Raw genomic sequence first — 22,342 nt, 5'->3', positions numbered from 1 at the left:
CTCATGTAACATTTTTATTTTTGGTTCAACCATGTCCTAATGCACCACTGTGCACAAACTATTTCCAGAAAGGTAACATTCCACGTGAGTGGAGGGTGCTGAGGAATCATCTTGTTATGAACTTGTTTCTATACAAAGATAGTCTTCATTAGGAAACTATCAGTTAACATGACCTTCAAAAAGTTCATTAAAAGAAAAACTATTCCAAAAAGTTAAGTGGATTGAAGTGTTTAAACATCTAGATTTAATTAGCAGGAGCAAATGTTTATGTTGAGTATGGCAGCTAAGACTTTCCCTTTTGTTTTGGCAACAATCATCTGCAGTTGAATGTAACCCAACTATCTCTTGGCACCATATCAGAAGCAGTTGCATTTCAGGAAGATGAGGTGTTGGTGCCTTAAATTTACTTCTGATAAGCATTCTGTGAAAATCAGGTCTAAAATGACCTAAATTGAAAACTACATAAAATTGCCTTAAGAGCAACTTGATAGTCTTGGGAGCAATACTGAAAGAGAAGCATTTTCTCCTCTTATTGAATACTTTGAAACTATCCAAAGTTATCTTTTTTCACAAGGAAAAAACTGTAAAACAAGGAAAAATAAAGGTCTTATTTAACTTATATAAAGCCAGAGGCCCCTGCTTGATATAATCATCATAAAGAAAAATTATAAGCTAATTTCCAATTACATTCATATAATATCCATTCTTTTGCAGCATTCAAGACTTTTAATACGGATGCAGATTTAACACTTATCCTCCTAGTGCAAAGCCAAGAGTATAGTCAGACAGAAAGCAGGTTTACCATCTCCAACATCTGGCTCTCAACACATTGCCAAAACAATGTCACTTTGTTGACTGAGACCTGAGAACCTAGAGCTCTAGTCCAAGGTCTAATGTAACCTCATAAAGATCTAAAAGTCACATTATTATGCTCCAGAATAACATCTTCTTATACCCAAAACAGATCAAGTGGATTACCATATGCATTATAATAAAGTACACTCGAAAAGTATGGTTATGACAGTATATATTCAGCCTATATTTTGAAAATTTATGATTAAGTGCTACTTTCTGGGGGAAAAAGTTCATAAAATAGTACTGCACTGAGCCATAGGTTTCATTGGAAAATGGAGGATGATTACAAAATCATTCTACCCTTAGCCTGGAAGCCACAGAGAGAAACTTTCATTTCTTTAAAGTTTCTAGAGGAGTTATGGGTTTGGGAAGGGGGGAAATGGGATAGGGAAGCACTGTGGATCTTCTAGGCTATTAAGTAGTACCATTTTCATTAAAATGGGCTGTTTTGCCCTTCCTCTTACACATACACACACTCATAGATGTGTATACATACACTTACATCCTAGGTGAACCCTTCATTGTATTTCTGTATTTAGTGTTGGAGAATTTTCGTATACCATAAAACACATGTTTTATAATCAGTCTTCGAGAACTCTGTCTGCTGAGATCATCTCTTTGGACAATTCCCTACTCCTGGCCATTATTCCCATCTTCAAAAGTACTTCATGCCAGTGAACACTACTTACCATTCCCAAGTATGACATCCACAGCTACAGTTGTCAGGTCTTTAGTACAAGCAGTCTGAATGTCCTTAGCAGGAGCAATGAATGTGCTAAGTCCAGTGACTTTGTTAATATAAACCATTCTTCCCAGGGCTTCATCAAAATGCTGCTGCCAATCCAAAGAACATGTGTTTGACTCTTCGTTTTCAGAACAAGCTCTTCCTTTAGACTTCTTACTCCAGGAACAAATTTCATTTTGGTTGGCTATGATATCTTCTATCTGATTCATTAAAATTCCACTGGGAGAATCAGAACTTCCTATCTGTTGCTTTGAAGCTCTGATGAGAACATCTGAATCTTGAGCGATAATTTTAGAATCACTACGGGGTAACTCCAAAGGAGTGTCTGGTTTTGCAGTGTTCTCCATTTTGTTGTTGCCTGAATGCAGTTCACTGTCTTCATTGAGGGAATTATCCTCAGTAACCTCAATGACAGTATCTGACCTTGGGAGGATGCTGCTGTCTGTTCTTTCAGGTTCATTTTTAAACAACTCACAAAAATCTAGGTTTAACCCACTGTACAAGTTACTGTCTTCCCTGCTGGAATCTGAATTTGGAAGTTCAATAAAATGACTCCTAATCTCCATCGTTTGAGCCTCTTTTTCAGAGCTCTTCAATCTGGATAATTTAGAGGCCAATGATTCAGGTGACTTCTCAACATCCGAAGGTTTTCTGTTCAAGTGAGACAACTCCATTAGAGTTACAGGACTTTCTTCCAAATAAGGCATCTGTAGTTCCAAACAATCTTCTTTGGAAAGTGGAAACTTCTCTGAGCACAGGATGTGACTTACTGGTTGACAACTACCATTTGAGTTGGTACAATTTATAGTAGTGATTTTACAGACGTCAGAATTTTCTAAGTGGTTCTTGTCTTTCAGTGGAGTGTCAGGTTTGACTTGAGGACCGAGATTGGCAATAACTTCAATATTATTTTCTTCCACTTCTGTATCTACAGGATTTTTAACTTTTCCATAGTGCCTTTTAAACTTCTCTAAAGATCCTAGTTGTGAAGTCAAGCTTAGCTTCTTTCGGCCTACAGGTTTGGAGGAACCAATCAATTTATCTGTTTTCTTAATACCATTTGAAACTTGTCTACACCAAGGGAAAGAAGAGGATATATCGGGCAATAAGCAACCTGTGTGTGATTCTTTATCACCTTCCTGAAAAACAGTAACAGTTTTGCATTTTGCTCTAGGTTTGTTCTCTAGCCCGTAACTTGTATTTTGTCTGCAAAAATTTTTGCTCAGCAGTTGAGCAGATTCTTTAATTAGAGTGCTGGTTAAACCTTTGATGTCTGGAGTCTCAAATGAATGACATGTTCTACTTTCAAATGTTTCTTGGGCACTTGAAGGACCAGGCCGTACATAATTTTTAAATGAATGTTCTGCTTCAGTTGATTTAGTTTGCTCATTTTGAAGGACATGAGTTATAAAGCCAGTGGAACACAATTTTACTTGTCCATACCTAAAAACATTTATTCTTCCACAATCACTGGGCTCTTTTTCTCTCTGAGCACTATGTATGCTCAATAATCCTGTCTCAAAAGGCAGAGACTGGCATCCCATTTCAGTAGCATCTTCAAATCTCTCAAGTTGATTCTGAATTCTTTTGTTTTTCAATATGTTGGCAGCCATGCCACTAGCAGTTGTACTTTCTTTCTGTACTTCTAAATCTACCCCACTCTCCTCAAAGTGATGTTGTATCTGGAAAGGGCTTGAAAACATTTCTGAACTGATTCCATATGGACTTTCTAAAGAGTTATGTTCCAAGCAAGATTTTTTATGTTTCTCACTTTCTCTTGATTCTGATATTTCAACTGTCTCTTGTTCTAACATCCTTGATTCTAAGCAACAGCTGTCTTTGTTGTATAATGATAACTCTGTCATATTACTATGACTGGGGCCATCTGATTCATAAGTGTACAAAAATGAGCCATTTGTCTTTCTTCTGATAGCTTCTGAATCCCCAGAATTCTGTGTGTTTATATTTTCTATAGTAGCCTTTCTTTTCACAGCTTTTGACTGCAAATTAAACATTTCATAAGAATCCAAAATATTATTACACGCTTCCTGGAAACCGCCCTGGTCATGCTTCTCATCTAAGAACACATGTTTCTGAAGAGTAGCACCGAATAAATTCAAATCATTATCTTCACTGAATTCTTTAATGTCCTCACCTGATAATTCCACAAATAATTTTTCTTGCTTTAAAAACATTTTCACTCCTTCCTGAATGCAAACCAAGAGAGTATCCCAATTCTGAAACTCAATCAGAGTTTTTGCTGGCTCCATGCACACGTCATACTCACAGAACTGGCACTGCACATTGATGATATATATCCCGTGGAGTTCTGGGGTAGACCGATGCCGAGGACTTGAATTCATCTGCCTACTGGCAGAACCATTTTTTGGCTTACATATAGTACTTTCTTTTCTTAATAAAAAGTCGATAAGTTTATGCAACTTTGTCCTTAAAACCAGTCTTCTGTTCACAAACAAGAACTGCATATTCTTATTGTAATGTGCTTCAGAGCTGATATAGCCACTAAACTCAAACTCTTTGTATTTAAAATGTATTTCTCTTAACTTTTGGGACTTGCCTAAACCATAAATTTGACAAAACCGGGAGCATATGTCTTTGCTTTTAGGGAGTTGAAGAATCATAGAACCAGAAACATCATTTCTCAAAGAGAAAGAAACAGAAGGGTGCATGAGTGAGAGAGCTTCTACCCTCTGTCTGACTTTCTCAAACTCCAGTCTAGGATCCATGCATTTCCTCCTCACGGGTAAATGGTAAAATAGGTTATGAACCGTTATGGTTGTCCCCGCACTTGGTCTAGTCAAATCAGCTTCACAAGCTTTTAGGGCTTTTCCATTCTGAAACAGTTTCACAAAAGTTTTCATTGTCCTGTTTTTCTTGGATGAAATTTCCACAGCACTGGCCATGTCAGCTATGCTTGCCAAGGCCTCCCCTCGGAAACCATAAAACCTTGGGTTCTCCAAGTCCTCTAGCGAGTTGCATTTACTAGTGAAATAACGATTTCCCACCTTGTCCACATCATCAATCCCCATCCCAAATCCATTGTCTATCACTTGAACTTGGAAGGTTTCCATATTCACCCTGATGGCCACACATGTTGCTTCAGCATCAATACTGTTGAGGACAAGTTCCTCAACACATTGGCCTAAAGAGCTTATGGTCAAACCAGAACGCAATTTGGCTTGTACTTCAACTGACAAGCACTTGATCATGGCAGGTAGAGGTGATGAGAATGCCAGGCACTGGTTTCCTTCTCTGAATGGAAATAATTGCCTATTGGGGGAAAAAAACACTATCAAAGTTTCAGAGTTACACAGCATTATCCATTTCTCTCAAGTATTATATGAAGAAATATCATTTGAGGTAAATGGAATCTCTTATTAAACCAAGTTATGAAACAAAACAAAATTATCCCTCTTATTTCTAGACAGATCACACAACTAATGCTTGATGCAATGGACTTAACATCCAAAGAGGCACTCATAATTTCATTGCTTCTTTCTAAATCCCACATGCCCTTAAGTGAAATCATAATTAACTTGATGTTGACCCGTAAAGACAGTATTCGAAATTCTAACCACTTCACCAAAAACAGATGCCTAAATTAAATTCAGCTAAGAAACATTAGCTAGAAATTATTCATGAAAAAAAAAATCCAAGCTAGTTTCGTAACATACATTACACAATAACCATGACTTTTAGAAAAACTTATAATGAAGTGCTAAGATATTGTAAGTAGGAAGGTAAAGCCACGGGAGGAAATAAAAAAGACCAACTTTTCTATCGAGACAGGCATTAAGAGATTATGATGACTTGTTGTTATTACTGGTTAAACGTAGTTGCCTCAGGGAAGAGGCTGGGAACAGAATGGATGAGACAGAGAAACTCCTTTGCATATAAGACTTTGATTTTTAAGTTTTCTTGCAGGAAAAACTAAGGTTCTGTGAGCAGTAAAGGACCCCATTCTTCTTAAGTGAGAGGGAAGCATGGCTGCACTCCTTTGCAGGTGGCTGGTTTTCCAAACCTCGTAAAACCAGGGCTTATAATTGCAGAACCTCGGATGGTTAATTTAGCAGAGGACAGCATACAGGGTGGGGTGGGATGAGGTGAGTGTTTAATAAGTATTCTGATTAAACCCAAAGCAACGATTTCCTAATTACATCCCAGGACTTCCAGAGCCAAGGTTCCTGGAGAAACAGCCCAAGTCGTGCGAGTGCGGAGTTACGAAGGCCAGGAGACCGCAGGCCGGGTCTCTCCCGCCAGGCCTCGCAGGCCTCAGGCTCCACCCCTCCCTTTCCCCCGCCTGCGAGGTAACTCGCCGGTCACCCGCTAAGGCGCCCGCGCAGTCGGAAGGCCGCAGGAGCCTCGCGGGGCCCTTGCGCACTGGCTTCAAAAGGCTGGCCCGCAGCTGCCACCAGAGCCCTTCTGGTGGTAGAAGAGCTCGCGGGATCGTCCTTTCGCCACGTGCCTTCCCCCAAATCACCTCGAAACGCGCTTCACCAGCTCTCAGATATCAACCGCCACGGGCGCCGGCCGCGCGCACCTGGGCTCCAGTGAGTGCGCGCTAGCTCACGAGCATGCGCTTCACGGACTTGCCGCGAGCGCGCTTCGGCCCGCGACACCCAGCACGCATGCGCACAGGTGTTACCTGCCCCAGAGCTCTCGCTCCTAGCCCAAGTTCCCCAGCTCCGTCTTCATCCCCCTCCACCCCCCTCCTTTCTTTTCCGAGACAGGTTTTCACTAATTTGCCCAGGTTGGCCTTGAACCAGTCTCTGGGCCCGGCCTCTTTCTGGTAATTTTATTTTATCCTTTCTCTTTTTTTCTCCTTTGCACATACTACTATTTAATTTAGTGTATTTCGTTTATTTGCTTATCCCCTGCACCCCTTAGAATGTACACGATGTGACGGATTGGTTTTTTGTCCGTTATTATTTATGCTGTACCCCACGGCCAGGAACAGTGTCTGACCTATGGTAGCATTCAGTGACCAAATCTGGAACCTTCCATCTTAGAATGATTTTACAGAGTTGGAACAGACTGAGAAACTAGCTCAACTCTCTCAGTTTACAAATAAGACTCTAGGTCTTCCTTCACTGATTTTTTTGGTATCTTCCCAACGCCATGGCAGCCTCTTTCCTAACTGACGAAAAGCAGAACTCTTAAGAGCACTGAGAATAAATGCTTTGGGAGTTGTTAACCAATCCTCAGTTCTGCTGTCTCAATTTCATTGAAATCTTGTTTTTTAAAAAATTGGATCTTATGACAAAATATTTAAGCCTAATTACTATTGGAAATATATTCAGTCACTAACCAAACCAAATCAGACTTCTGGGGCTGATGAAGCAAAATTCTGATTATTGCATATATTAGGTTTGCTAGGGTTCCATAGCAAAATACCAGACTGGGTGGCTTAAACAGCAGGAATTTATTTTCTCGCAGTTCAGGAGGTGCTGGCACGGATGATTTCTTCTGAGGCCTCTCCTTGCTTTGTGAATAGCTGTCTTCACATGGTCTTTTGTCTGTTCATACACATATCTGTGTCCAAACTTCCTCTTCATTGTAAGGACACCCCAGTCAGATTGGATTAGAGCCTATTTAATCTTAATTATTTCTTTAAAAGTCCTATTTGCAAATAGTCACTTTCAGAGATGGAAGGATGGGACTTCAGCCTATGAATTTGGGAGGATCAAATTCAGCCAATAACATTAATTTATGTGAATTTCTTACCTAGAGGAAAGGAATGACAGCAAAACTTCCAGAAAACTAAGAGTAATTAGTCCAAAACATCATTGAAACTGCTAACAAATTAAACTGGTGGCATTTGTTCTTATGAGGCATGCAGTTTCCTGAAGAAAACTTCATGTAAACCACTTAAAGAAATGATTCAAAGTAACTGCTAACTTTTTCTTTTAGACTTCTTTAAATGATCTCAAAAATATTTCTCCCACAAATGTTTATTGAATAAATATTTCATTTTGCCCCAAAGGCAGTTCACTAAGGATTTAAGAAAGTAGCATAAACAGGACGGGGATGTAGCTCAGTGGTACAGTACTTGTTTAAGCATGTGCAAGGCCCTGAGTTCAATCCCCAGCACAGGAAAAAAAAAAAAAAAGAAACGTAAGTACATGGTTCTAAAGTGTTTTATTAGAATTGTGTAAAGTTGTGTTCCATCACACATGTAACATGCAGTTACAAATATTTGATACAAAAATAACTAATTCTAATATTGAACACAGAATAGTTTTATATTAATAATAAAAACCAAAACTGAGTTTTTCTTGGAAAATTTAAATTCAGGCCATTATTTCACAATTTGGAACTCTGAATAATCCAGCTTCAAGATGACTTTCTCATTGCTGAAATTTGCTCTGTCAATGTGCGATTTGGGACTTCCTTTTGTCTCAAGCCATTCCTGCATGCGACGCACCTTGGAGATGGGACCTTGCAATTGTCCTTGTACTGTGCCCCGGTCAGTGTTCTGGACCCAGCCTACCAATCCTAGCTTTTTACCCTCAGCCTAAGGGGAGAATGAGAGAGAGAGAGAGACATACAGATCCAGTGAGACTGAACAAAATAAGACTATAATCTCTTGCCGGAATCTTGGCCTAGAATCAAGCCACTGAAACCAATTTGATACTGTCCAGAAAAGTCAAAACAGAAAGACAGCAAGGAGGATCTCATTGCTGATCTTAACATCAAGTGTTGGTCACTTGACTCCATTTCCTTCTTTCTACTCTATAAAACCCAGGCACTAGAATTTTTCAATATGTAGTAAATTTGGTTAAGTACTAAAGACTTAAGTCCAAAACAGATGCTTTTATAATGATCCCTGAAGGCAGATTGTTTTTTAGGATATTGGGTTGTATCTTGTTCATTTAACCTTAATCAAGAATCTACTGGGTAAGGTAAATGGAAAAAGCGTGAAGTTATCTGATCCTTCCCTTTGTCTTTAACCAGGACCACACCTAAACATAACCAGATGAATTAGTGTCCATTATATCTTTAAAGATCATTAAAGAGTATTTTGCAATTTTCTGGGCAACTCATCCATTGTTTGTACTGTAGAGAAACTAACTGTCTAACCCAACATGTTTATGTTGCATTCAAAGCCCACTTTCTGTCAGCCTCCTAGAGAAGGAAAACAGCTGTGACCAGTCTCTGAACACCAAGCTTTCATGAAACTACATAACTATTAGGTTTTCACTTGACTTTCTTCTCCTTTGTCTAAATAATCATAATGTCCTTAAAGTTGAATAAACTTACAAAAGCCAACTAATCACTGTAGTGGCTTTTTTTTTTTCAATCTTATTTCCTTTAAGTCACTAAGCTATGGCAAGACTTGAACATTTAGAAAAAGGTAGCAATATTTTAGATATGTTTATTTTTGTGTAAATATATAGTTAGAATAGTATAAAGGTCATTGATTATAAAGTAATATATCTAATAAAAGAAGGTTCGTGAATTACAAAAGAAAATGGGAATTAACATGATTGCATGTCTAAATGCCAAAGTAGTGACCCAGTAAATGTGGGAAATTGCTGAGTTCACCAAACAAAACTTTATGTAGAGCAGGGAAAAAAAATCTATGATAAGAAACTGTAGCATCCATCAAATCAGGTAGGTTCAAAGCAAAGACATGTCTGCATAATGAACAAAAGGGACTCTGGTCAAATAACTGTTTAAGGGAGGAAATTAAGGAATGAAGAAAAACAGGAGATACCTACAGCATGCATTGCTAAGTGCCAGAGGAGAAAACGTAAAAGAAAAATGCTGAGAATGGACTTTGATGAAGACTCAATATCCAACTGACTAACAATTGCACTGTTCTACTTCAAATTAACATAGGGGGGTTGGCCATCTCTAGTACTTAGAGTTACCATATATGGTAAATAGCTATCAGACTGATAGTGCAGTTTTGAGCACACAGGGTTATAACAGTCAAATCTTTAAACTGCAGTGAACTCCTGAGAATCAATAAAACACTCCAAAATTTGAAAAATCTATTTGTGCACTCAATTCTCTTAATTTCTTAAGGAATAGCATAATGTGGGCTGGGGCTGAAGCTCAGTGGCAGAGCGTTTGCCTTGCACATGTGAAGCACTGGATTCAATCCTCAGCACCACGTAAAAATAAACAAATAAAATAAAGGCATGCTGTCCATTTACAACTACAAATTTTTTTTTTTTAAAAAAAAGAATAGCATTGGGCTGGGGATGTGGCTCAAGCGGAAGCGTGCTCGCCTGGCATGCGCTGTGGCCCGGGTTCGATCCTCAGCACCACATACAAACAAAGATGTTGTGTCCGCCAAAAACTAAGAAATAAATATTAAAAAATTCTCTCTCTCGCTCTCCTCTCTCTCTTTAAAAAAAAAAAGAATAGCTCATTCATGTTCAACTTTGTATATCTGCCTTTAAGTGAGGAAGCGCGTGTTTTTTTAAAATAAAATTCCAAAAGCTAATTTTACCTTATAACCATATTTCTGCTTAAACAATGTTCTGACATTTTTTTATAACAAATTTAAGGATTATGATCATCAATTCTAGTTTGCAATCTAAAAAGAAAGTCTTTTCAAATCAGTAACTTAGAATTCCATCTTAATAGAAAAAGAAGAGTGAATGAAACTAAAAGCAAGCAGAAGGAAATAATAAAGAATAAGCCCAGTGAGGGGGCACATGCCTATAATCCCAGTGGCTCAGGAGGCTGAGGCAGGAGTTCAAAGCCAGCCTCAGCAAAAGCGAGGCACCAAGCAACTCAGTGAAACACTGTCTAAATGAAATACAAAATAGGGCTGGGGATGTGGTTCAGTGGTTGAGTGTCCCTGAGTTCAATCCCTGAAACCATCCTCCTCACCCCCCAAAAAGAGCAGAAGTCAATAAAGAATAGAAAAATGAAGAAAATAAGTAAAACCAAAAGTTAGTCTTTGAAAAGGTCAACAAAATTGAAAACCTTTAGCTAGACTGACAGAAAGAAGGCTCAAATGATTAAAATGAAAGAGGGGCTATAACTACCAACCTTACAAAAAAGGGACAACTATGAACAATGGTATGCCAACAAATTAGACAACTTAGGTAAAAAGGACAGATTCCTAGGAAGACAAATTGAATCAAGAATAAATAGAGAGCTGTAGCTGTAGCTCAGTGGCAGAGCACTTGCCTAGCATGTGTGAGGCACTGGGTTCAATCCTTAATATCACATAAAAATAAACAACTAAAATAAAGGTATGCTGTCCATCTACAACTACAAAAAAAATTTTAAACAAAACAGAAATAGAAATGGAAAATCTGAACAGACTTATTATAAGAGATTAAATTAGTAATCAAAAAACTTCAAAGGAAAAGCCCAGGACCAAATGGCTTTTCTTTGATAAAATTTCTTTCTTTCTTTTCTTTTCTTTTTTTTTTTTGATAGAATTCTATAAAAAGTTTAAAGAAATTCACCAATCCTTCACAAATTTTTACAAAAAATAGAAGAGGAAACACTTCCCAACTAATTCTATTCATCTAGCATTATCCTCATACAAAATCAAAGCATCACAAGAAAAGAAAACTTTAGACCAACCAATAGCTTTTATGAATACAGCAGCAAAAATCCTCAACAAAATACTAGCAAACCAAACCCAGAAAATATAAAGAAGATTACATAACAAGACAAACTGGGTTTTATGCCAGGAATGCAAGGTTGGTTCAACATACAAGAAGTAATCCATTTAATATGCCATATTAATGAATAAAACAAAACTACACAATCCTCTCATTAATGTAAAAAAAAAAAAAAAAAGCACTCAAAAAAATCCCCAAACTCTTTTATGATTAAAAACATTCAAGAAACTAGAAACAGAAAGGAACTTCCTAACCTGATAAGAGTATTGAAAAGCCCACAAATTAATATCATACCTAATAGTGAAAAGCACTGAAAGCTTTCCCCATAAAGCAGGAACAAACAAAGATATCTGCTTTTGCCACTTTTATTCAAAATTTTATTTATTATCTTTAAGGTTGTACTCAGGGCAGGGAAAAAGAAAAGGCACTCGGAAAGGAAGAAAGAAACTTACCTCTACTTGCAAATGACATACTCTGTATACCAAAAATCCTAAGGAACACAAACACACACATAAACTAGAGCTAATAAACAAGTTCACATGGTTACAGGAATCAAGATTGATATACAAAAATCTATTATATTTCTAAACACTAGCAATGGACAACTGAAAAACAAATTAACTAAGCAATCCCAATTACAATAGCATCTAAAATCATAAAATGCCTAGAAATCAATTTAACAAAAGAAGTAGACAATTACAAATCATTGTTGAAAAAGAATAAAGATTTAAATAAAAAGGCTTTCCATGTTCATGGACTGGAAGACTTCATATTAAAATGGCAATATTCCCAAATTAATCTATAGATTCAACACAATCTATCCAAAAATCTCAGATCTTTTTTTGCAGAAATTGACAAATTTCCCTAAAATTTACATGGAAACATAAGGGACCCAGAATAGCTAAAAATAATCACAAAAGGGAAGAACAAAGTTGAAGGACTCACTTTCTGATTTCTGAACTTTTCCAAAGCTACAATAATCGAAGTAGGAAGCTACAGTGCACACCTAATTCCAGCTACTCCAGGTGCTGAGGCAGGAGGACTGCAAATTCAAGGCCAGCTTTAACAACTTAGCAAGACTCTGTCTCAAGATACAAAGGGCTAGGAGTACAGTTCAGTTATTGGGCACTTGCCTAGAATGTGTGAGGTCCTGGGTTAAAAATAAAAAATAAACTACAGCAACTCAGACAATGTGGTATTGGCATTAAAAAAAAGGCATACAGATCAATGGAAGTAAACTAAGAGTCCATAACCCCTACAATTTTGAAAAGGGTGCTATGATGAATCAATGGAAGAAATATTAGTCTTTTCAACAAATACTTTTGGAACACCTGGATATCCATATGCAAAAGAATGAAGTTAGGGTTGGGGTATAGCTGCATACGTAGTATGTACAAGACCCTGGGTTCAATCGCCAACACACACACACACACACACACACACACGAATAAGATTGGACTTCTTAATGCCAACACTAAAAAAATCAAACTTGATTAAAGACTTAAATCTAGAAGCTTAAACTATGAAAGTCTTAGAAGGAAACGTAGGCATGAATCTTGATCTTGGATGAGGCAAAGGTTTCTTAAATGTAATACATGCTAAATTAGACTTCATCAAAATTAAAAACTATGCCCGGTGCCTGTTATCCCAGCAGCTTGGGAGGCTGAGGCAGGAAGACTGCAAGTTCAAAGCCAGGCCCAGCAACTTAGTGAGGCCCTAAGCAACTTAGCAAGACCCTATCTCAAAAATAAAAATAAAATAAAATAAAATAAAAAGGGCTGGTGATGTAGCTCAGTGGTTAAGCACCCCTGGGTTCAATCACTGGTACAAAAAAAAAAAAGAAAGAAAGAAAAACTTTTGTACTTCAAAGGACATTATATTATCAAGTGAAATGATAATTCACAGAATGGGAAAAATATCTGCAAATCATACATCTGATAAAAGACTAGGGTCCAGAATATATAGGAAATTCTTATGAATCATACGAAAAAAAATAACTCAAAAAACTAAGCAAAGGATTTAAATGGAAATTTCTTCAATGAAGATATGCAATATCTTCTTTCACATGTCAATAAACACATGAAAAGATGTTTAACATCTTAGTCATTAGGAGAAGGCAAATCAAAATCAGAGTATACAAATACAGCAGAATATTACCAGATTTTTAAAAAGAGGAAATGCTGATACATGATCCCTGAATGAACATTGAGGACATTATACTAAGTGAAATAAGCCAGTCACAAAGGAACTATACTGATTCTACTTATGAGTTACCTTGAATAGTCAAATTCATAAACAGGAAAAGTAAAATCACAATTGTCAGGGACTGGGCAGAGGGAAAAATGGGGAGTTAATGGCTAATGGGTACAGAATTTCAGTTTTGCAAGATAAAAATAATTCCATGGATAGATTATGGTGATGGTAACATAACTATGCATGAATGTACTGAGGGTCACTGAACTGTATATTTAAAATGGTTAACATTGTAAATTTTACATTATGTGTATTCTACCACAACTTTAGAAAAACATGCTGTATAATTTCCAAATAGTTTTGGATTTTCCAATTATCTTTAGTTACTGATCTGTATGTTCTCCACTATGACCTAAATCCTTTTAAATTCCTTGATGCCTGAAAACAAAACAAATAATGACAAAAATTCTCAATGTGAGACTATTACCTCACTTCCTCTGGGATAGTTGTAATAAATAAGGTAGTGACAAGGGTTGGCAAGGATCTGGAAAAACTGGAATTCTCATAAACTGGTGGTGGAAATGTAGAATGGTTTAGTGGTTTTGGAAAAATTGGCGGTTCCGCAAAAAGTTAAACAGAGTTGTCAAATGACCTTGCAATCTACTCCTAGGTATATACACTTAAAGGAACAGAAAATACTGTCTACACAAATACATGTAATAAATGTTCACAGCATTATTCCTAATAACCCCAAATAGGAAACAACCCAAATGTCCATTCATTAATAGAATAAAATATAATAAATCCATACAATGAAATATTATTCAACCATAAAAAGGAACAAAATACAGATACATACTACAATATAGATGAACTTTGAAAACACTGTTAAGTGAAATGAACCAGAAACAAAAGGTCACATTTGTATGATTCCATTTTAATATTAAATGTCCGGAATAGGCAACTCCATAGAGACAGAAAGTAGGTTAGTGGTTGCCAGGGGCTGGGAGAATAAGGAGTAAGTGCTAACAGGTAGGTTTTCTTTTCTGGGGTGATTAATATATTTTGAAATTAGTGTGCAACTTTGTGTAAATGCAAAAAACCACTGAATTATACTTTTTTAAAGGATGAACTTTATGGAATGTGAATTATATTCCCACTTAAAAAACAGCTCATTCCCGTATTCTCATTCATTTCTCTAGAAGTGATGAAATTTAATTCAGGACTTAGATGATATTGACATGCAAAGTGACTATAGCAAAATAAGACAACTGTTAAAAATAACATATATTTAAATGATTATAAATGGTAAAGAATAAGCTACAATCTAATTTTAAAATGACATTTTCCTTGTAGTCTTCCTAACCACTACTTGTTTTTCTGCATTCTTTTATTCTCTCTTTGACAGAGGGTAAAAGGTGGCAGGTATAGTAAGATGGACTATATACTATCTGGTCCTTTTCTCTGAACAACTTTGACTAATCTTTGAAGTTGTCACCTTGATTTATTAAGTCACAGAAACTTACTCTGCACTGGCAGCCAAACTAATTAGAACTTAGCTCTTGCAATGACTTTCACCAACTCTCTTTTCAACAAGCACTTCTCATATGAGTATGAAACAGAAAGAAATGATTTGCAAATAATTAGAATAAGAGGTATTGACAGAGTGGGAGGAATATTATTATTATTTTAAACTTTAATTGCTAAGAGGTGCTTATTTTAAAAATGTGTTCAATAAAATGAAATTCTGAAGAAAAAAAAAGAGGTATTGACAATTGACATTCCTATTTCAAAGATTCAGGTTTGAATTTTGAGTACCACAGTCCCAGCAGTGTAACACCTGGAAAATCTGGCAATCCTAACTCATTACCCATTGAACACAGAGTGGAATTAGACACAGAGTGGGAGGCAATAGTCTGATATCTCCCTGCAGAAGGCAGGAGGGAAATTGAGATTGCACTTGGGTGTGTGTATGCTAAGGGAAGATTACTGACACTAAAGCAGAGGTAACAGTTTGTTTATCTCCTCAAATACTCTGTATTAATATAGTAGGAATACCAGACTCCATGTTCTGTGTTACCATTATCTAGGTAATCTGGAAAAGATAAAATATTTTTAGTTAGAAAATCTTCAGCTGGAAAAGGTGAATGTTCTTCCACAGCTAAAATGAACAGAAAGGAATTCAGTTGGGATGTTGGGAGATGGTTGGAGAAATGATAAAGGTTGGAGAGAGAAATAAAATGTAGCAGTTATGGGATTGGAGTTGTAGTTCAGTGGTAGAGTGCTTGCCTCTGTGTTCGATTCCCAGCACCACATATAAATAAGCAAATAAAATAAAGGTCCATCAACAACAAAAAATATATGTGTGTGTGTATGTCTTTATATATGTGTGTCTTTATGCGTATATATATATATATATATATATATATATATATATATATATAAAACGTAGCAGGTATGATTGAAGTAATAACTTAATTTACAGAAATATGATCAGTTCTTCTAAAGGCCATTTTTCCTCGATGAGAGGTAGCCTTCCTACAACAAATGTGACTACGTTTGATAAAACCACAACAAGGTGAACTAGACATATTCCCCTTCGGAAGAAAAAGACCGTTAACAAGTTTGTCTACATGTTCAGACACCACTGTTAGAAACAGGCCAATAATAACATCAGGAGAATCTTCCATTTACATCATGTTTTACAAACTGCAAAGCATTTTCACATCCTTACCATTCAGCTACCGAATGCCAGCTTCTTCCAGTTCACATGTCAGAAATGCGTCTCTGGTTCCCAGAATTATAACCTAGGCATGTCCCCAAAGCCTGTAGGCCACATACCTGAGTGTACTTGCGGAAAAACACCCCTTGCACCTTCCCAAAAATTTCGTAATCCACTGATACCAAGGTGTCCCCTTCTGCCATGCTCAAACCTGTCAGAGACCAGGAAAGCAAAAATAGTAAAGGACGACCCCAGGACCGCCAATCCACAGGCAGAAAGAAAGGGCCACATGGCCCTTCTCCATCCATCACCACTGCATCCTGGACTCCAAAGAGCAAGTGAGTGGACTGGCATAAACGGAAGCCTGTGAGTAACAGGAAGACACCTGGGGAGGGAACCTGGGCCCGGTAGAAGCTCCTCAGGGGCAGACACCTGCTGACCCAATTACCTGTCCCGCTCCCTCCCATCCACTCCTCTTCCCACTCAGCCGCCAGAATCCCCTTCCACAACATTCAGGACTAATCGAACTCAGGGCCATGCCTTGGGGCCCTCTCCCCAGCTCACCCGCCTCTTTTCCCCACAGGGGGCCGAATCACACCGGCGACCACCTAGCGAACCGCCCCCAGCCGCGCAAACGGCCGCTCCCGGAAGTTTAGAGTGTGGCTCCTCCTTCGCTGCCTCGCACGCCCATTACCTCGCTCGACCAATCAGGGGGGGCGTCTTACCCCTGAGCCCGCCCAGTGGACTGGAGGTCCAGCGGCTGGGCGCCCGACTTGGGAATGTGTTCAGTGTCTCTCTCGTCTTCCATAGACTCACCCCGTAACCCGTCTCAGTCGCTAAGTGTACCCCTCTTCTGAGATTCTCAAAAGTAAAAAGGCATAGACGACGAGAAACGCTGGGATACATTCATTTATTCAATAAACACCGACTGTCAGCCTTCAGTAAACACCACTGACACATAGTAAAGGACGACCAGGCGCTGTTCTAGGCACTTGGCATACATCAGTAAACACAACAGAATCCTGCCCTAAGGGAATTTAAATTCTGGAGCTGGGAGTCAGACAACAGACATTAAACATCATAAATAAATAAACTGAATAGGACACATGCCACTTTTCTGGACTCTTTCAATTTGGGGTCATGCCTAGCAGGGGGGAGATACAGGACATCTTGGTGGAGGTTATTTCTCCTGGAATTCTGGAAGCTGTCCATCAGAGACTACCTTACTAAGAAAATGCTTGAAGAACTAAATAAAGGAAACACATACACAAGCAAATGGTTCATGGCTCTAGAATCTCAGTTGACTTAGTCTAAACCAAATTACCAAATTTCATGAATTTATTTTTGTCTAAAGGGAATTGTCAAGGGGGTGTTGTAGGTGACATTTGTTAAAATTAGAGTCAATTTTCAAACATTTAAATCCAGCCACCCTTATGATTAAGAATGTGTATGAAGCTGGGCATGGTGGTGCACACCTGTAATCCCAGAGGCTTGGGAGGCTGAGACAGGACAATCAAAAGTTCAAAACCAGATTCAGCAACTGCAAAGCGCTAAGCAACTCAGTGAGACCCTATCTCTAAATAAAAAATATAAAATAGGGTTGGGGATGTGGCTCAGTGATTGAGTGCCCCTAAGTTCAATCCCCAGGACCCCCCCCCACCACCAGAAAAACGTGTATGAATGGTGCACCCCTGTAATGCCAGCGATTTGGGAGGCTGAGGCAGAAAGGTTGCAAGTTCAAGGGCAGCTTCAGCAACTTAGTGAGGCCCTAAGCAATTTAGCAAGATTCTGTGCCAGAATAAAGAAAAAAAAAAGAACTGGGAATGTGGCTCAGTGGTTAATCACCCCTGTACCAAAAAAAAAAAGAAAGAAAGAAAAAGAATGTCTGTGAAGGAAAACTGATGTTTATTGTTCCTCTTTGGATTGCTTGTTTATTGCTTGTATGCATTACATCCCTCTGTAAAACTCCATTTGTGAATATGCCAGGTTGGCAGACTTGGCATAGTGAGGTGGGTTTGCAACAATAGACATGGAAATTCATCATCCCATTAGCTCCCCACTATAGATTAAGGATCCAGGTCCTACAGAATCTTAAAACCCCCAGTGCAGTGACAGCTGGATTTAATGCTGTACATGGAATTATTTGAAAATGATGCACCTGGCTGATGTTATTTCTTTAAAATTCATTTTAAAAAAAGGTTTTCTCCGGAATTTAAAACTTATTGAGTGTCTCAATGTATGGGGCATCATATGGTATACAAAGATGAATAATAAATAATTTTTGCCCTCAATTTAGTGTAAGGGATAAATATGCATGCACATAATGATAATTCAATGCATGACATGGCAATTCAGTTCCATGAACACCTACTGAGAGCTGCTCAATATGAACCAGATAGAAAATGTTAGAAGGAGCAGAGAGTAATTCTGACTGGGAAGACTAGGAAAGTGTTCTTGGAAAGTAGTTTTCCAGAGTTACATGACCACAATTTGATAATTTGATTCCAGGCAGCCAGTCCAGAGTCCATTCCCCAAAATTCCATGACTACCACCACCCAGTTTGTGGAGCTTGTGGTAAGGTGGTACCACGGAGAGGAGACAGTACAAGAAGTCACCACAGCTAAACCAGGGGCTCTCCACCCTGGCTGCATATTAGGACTTTTAGGGAAGCTTTTAAAGCTATGGATGCCTGGGCCTCACCCAAGATATATATTCTTTGAGCATTTTTTTTTTTTTGTACTGGAGAAAGAACCCAGGGACCCTTTACCACCAAGCTACATCCTTGTACTTTTTTTGCTTTTTATTTTGAGACAAGGTTTCATGCTAAGTTGCCCAGGCTGGCTTCAAACTTGTGATCCTCCTGCTTCAGCCTCCCAAGTTGCTGCAATTATAGGCATGTGCTACACAGTGCCCAGCTTTTTAAGAAATCTTAATGCACAGCCAGGGTTGAGACCTACTGGGCTAGACGCTGGGGTTTATTCAGGGGAGGCAGGGATGAAAAGATAGGTTGGACCTAATAGAAATGCCATGCTAAGTATGCATTTCAATTTCATTCTACGGGTGAAGGAGTCTTCACCAGGAGAGGAAAATGATAGGATCAGTATTTAGTAAGCTAAATTTAATCATTTCACAATGTATGCATATATCAAAGCATCACATTGTACCCTATAAATATATACAATTTTTATTTATAAATTTATAAATAAAAAGTGTGTATGTGGTACTTGGGAATCCAACCCAGGACCTCACGTATGCTAGGCACATGTTCTACCACGGAGCTTCATCCCCAGCCCCTGTCAATTATCTCGATTATCTCTCTCTCTCTTTTGCAGTACTGGGCATTGAACCCCGGGCCTTAGCACATACAAGGCAAGCACTCTACCACTGAGCTATATTCCCAGTCCCCTTTAAAAAAAAAAAAAATTAAGGCAGGATCTTGCTAAGTTGTCTAGGCTGGCCTTGAACTTGTGATCCTCCTGCCTCAGCAGCCAGGCTAGTTGGGATTACAAATGTGTGTCAGCATACTTGACTTCAATTATATCTTTTTTTTTCTTCAGGGCCTCATGCATACTAGACAAGTGCTGTATCACTGAGGTACATCCCAGCCCCTCAACAAAATCTTAATAAAGCCAAGAAAGAAGTATTTAGACTCATTAGTCTGGCAGCATCAAGAAGGATGGGTTTGGGAGCAGATGTTAAAGGCAAGTGTAACAGTAAGAAGCGTGATAGCATCCCAATGAGAAGTATGGAAGAACTCAACTAGGGCACTAAAAACAAACAAAGGGACATTATTTATTTATTTATTCACAGTAAGGAGAATTGAACCCACAGTCATTTTATCAATGAGCTCCATCCCCAGTCCTTTTAAAAATTTGAGACAGGGTCTCACTAAGTTGCAGAGGCTGGTCTTGAACTTGCAGTTCTCCTGCCTCAGCCTCTCTAGTAGCTAGGATTACAGGAATATGCCATTGCCACCGTGCCTGGCAGGAAGGGCTACTTATGGGAGACATTCGAGAAGCAAACTCAACAGAACCTGCAGGTCAGTCAGAAGAAAGAGGTGATAAAAGGAAGGTGTGGAAGGTGAATCTTGCTCTGAGCAGGAGTGGGGATGTGGAGAAGCAGCAGACTGGGGATGGAGAGGTGATTAAGAGCTTTGTGTTCTGTCACACTGAGCTTGAGGTTCCTGAGGCTCAGTCATGTGCAGGTGTTAAATGGGCAGTTGGAAAATTCTAACTACGGAGACAGGCTACAGTTCAGCTGAACAGCATTTAAACATAGGTGAAACCTGAAATTTCAGCATTTGATAAAAGGAAGAGAATGTCTGGAACTGCACATATGTAAAAAGTAAGAAAGAGGGCTCAGGAGAATACCTAAATTTAGAGAACAAGTGGGAAAAAAGACATAAATGCCAGAGACCTGGAAGAAGGTGGAGCAAAGACATGAAAAAAGAAACCAAGAAGGAGCAAGTGAAAAGAGTTCTAAGATGGTGATTAATCAATAATGTCAAGTGAGTAGGCTTGAAAGAGAAGCTTGTCTTTGGTCATGAGAAGGTCACTGGCAGCCACGCAATTAAATAAACTGGAGAGGGTAGCAGCAAGACCACAGTGGAACAGACAATGAGTGGGGGGGAGGGGGGACAGCAGATGTAGTTTTCTATTAAGAACTCTTGTGGAGCTGGGCGTGGTGGCCTTCATCTGTAATCCCAAGAGGCTGAGGCAGGACACGCTAGGCCAACCTGGCCACTTAGCAAGACCCTATCTCAAAATACAAAATTTAAAAGGGCTGGAGGTGGAGCTCAGTTGTAGAGAACCCCTGGGTTCCATTTCCCGTAGGGGTGTGGGGGCGCGGAATGAGTGGGATCCTAATATAGAGATGACAGGTCAACGGAAATGAGATTTGTTTTGTAGGGAACAGTTAATGTGTTTTAACACCGAAGAAAAGGAGCCTGTGGAGATTAACAAGATGGAGGGGTAAAGTGATGGAGTCAATTCCTTGAGGGCTCTGAAAGAAAGAAATTCAGGAGAGAGGCCCTTCTTTCTCAGAAAGCAGAGGGAAGGCAGTCAGAGGGAGGGTAACATGCTGGGAAATTCTACTAGCTTGCGGGGAAGCTGTGGAAGTTGACAAGATACAGGGGGAGGCTGAGATGACCTGGCCCTAAGCAGAGTAGGGTATGTTCCCATTTGCATACATCTGTAATCCCAGCAGCAGAGGAGACTGAGGCAGGAGGATGGAAAGTTCAAAGCCAGCCTCAGCAATTTGGTGAGGCCCTAAGCAACTTAACAAGACCCTGTTTCAAAATAAAAAAATACATAAAAGGGCTGGGGATGTGGCTCAGTGGTTAAGTGGCCCTGGGTTTAATCCCTGGTACCAAAAAAAAAAAAAAAAGAAAAAGAAGAGTCAACTAGGAATAAAAGAACTGCCCTTGGAGGGCCCACCAAGAAATCTGTTAACATGTGACGGCTCCAATCTGACATGCTGAAGTGCTAACACCGACTGCTGCTGTCTACATTGTTTTCCATGTGCTGGAATCTTTTGAGTAGGGAAAAAGTGAGCTGCCTGTTCTAAACAGCTTACCCAAATTAACTGAAGCATGAAGAAGACAAATAAATTCTCTTCTGATGTCAAAAAGTTAGAGTATCATTTAGTGTTGAAACCAAGTTATGCCTGATTATTTCCGATCCGGTAGTTAAATTTATTATCATTACATTTGGCTGAGTCATTCCTGAGCCCTAAGTAGAGACGTCCAGAGTTACCACGTGAGAGAAAACATTATAATATTAAAATAATTAGATTGGCCACAAAAACTACCCCGGAAAGACTGGGTAGGGGAAAAAAAAGAAAAAGAAAAAGAAAAATTGACAGCAAGCTCCAAAGTACTGGCAAGGGAAGAAAGCACGGAGAGCACATAGCCATACCTGGGGCCCGGGCAGAGCAGCCGAGCGTGCTAAGAAAGGCTATCAGCAGGCCCACTCCGGCTAACCAGGCGGATACCGGAATCCTGCGGCGGGATGACTCTGGGGCACATCTAGGGGTTCCGCCCTTTGCCAGAGACGGGCACACCCCAAGGTCAGGGAGCATCATTCTCAGAAAAATACAAGTTCTTCTTTGATGGAGCCCCAGAAAAGCCTTTCCTGCCCCTCCCCCTTTTCCCAAGGGCAGGGCTGAACTGAGCTGCAGAGTTGGCTGGACACTGGGTCAAGTGACACTGAG

General features: G+C 39.1%; 2 protein-coding genes across 6 annotated transcripts in view; both read right to left on the bottom strand.

Moving 5' to 3' along the window:
* Mlh3 (mutL homolog 3) overlaps positions 1–22,179 on the bottom strand; it is a 47,895-nt gene extending 25,716 nt beyond the window's left edge. For 3 of the 4 annotated variants that reach the window (XM_046440842.2, XM_046440845.2, XM_046440846.2), the window contains exons 1-2: positions 6,102–6,242; positions 1,545–4,891 (exon numbers count right to left, since the gene is read on the bottom strand). In XM_046440842.2, the coding sequence (XP_046296798.1) occupies positions 1,545–4,830 (3,286 nt within the window). In that variant the 5' untranslated portion in view covers positions 4,831–4,891; positions 6,102–6,242. Of the gene's footprint in view, positions 1–1,544; positions 4,892–6,101; positions 6,243–22,047 lie in introns of those variants that run through there. The other variant, XM_046440843.2, reaches the window with a different exon arrangement.
* On the bottom strand, positions 7,741–22,340 carry Acyp1 (acylphosphatase 1). Of its 2 annotated transcripts, none has more exons than XM_046440851.2 (3): positions 22,048–22,340; positions 16,252–16,343; positions 7,741–8,135 (listed from the first exon to the last, which is right to left on the bottom strand). In XM_046440851.2, the coding sequence occupies exons 1-3, from the start codon at positions 22,211–22,213 to the stop codon at positions 7,920–7,922; spliced, it is 474 nt and encodes a 157-aa protein (XP_046296807.1). In that variant the 5' UTR covers positions 22,214–22,340; the 3' UTR covers positions 7,741–7,919. The 2 variants fall into 2 exon arrangements, with proteins under 2 accessions (XP_046296807.1, XP_046296808.1); XM_046440852.2 differs by lacking the exon at positions 22,048–22,340 and adding an exon at positions 16,697–16,867.
* Between the last annotated feature and the right edge of the window lie 2 nt (positions 22,341–22,342).

This window comes from Marmota monax, unplaced genomic scaffold, assembly GCF_021218885.2.
Source record: "Marmota monax isolate L192 unplaced genomic scaffold, Marmota_monax_Labrador192_F-V1.1 WCK01_AAM20220418_F8-fsc00017, whole genome shotgun sequence".
Taxonomy (NCBI): Eukaryota; Metazoa; Chordata; class Mammalia; order Rodentia; family Sciuridae; genus Marmota; species Marmota monax.
This window is presented reverse-complemented; position numbering and strand designations above follow the sequence as displayed.

Coding starts and splice junctions, on each gene's coding strand:
- Acyp1 (XM_046440851.2), bottom strand. CDS start 22,213: ATGATGCTCCCTGACCTTGGGGTGTGCCCGTCTCTGGCAAAGGGCGGA. Junction 16,344..22,047: donor CTGCTCTGCCCGGGCCCCAG/GTATGGCTATGT, acceptor GGTCTCTGACAG/GTTTGAGCATGGCAGAAGGG. Junction 8,136..16,251: donor TTTTCCGCAAGTACACTCAG/GTATGTGGCCTA, acceptor TTCTCCCCTTAG/GCTGAGGGTAAAAAGCTAGG.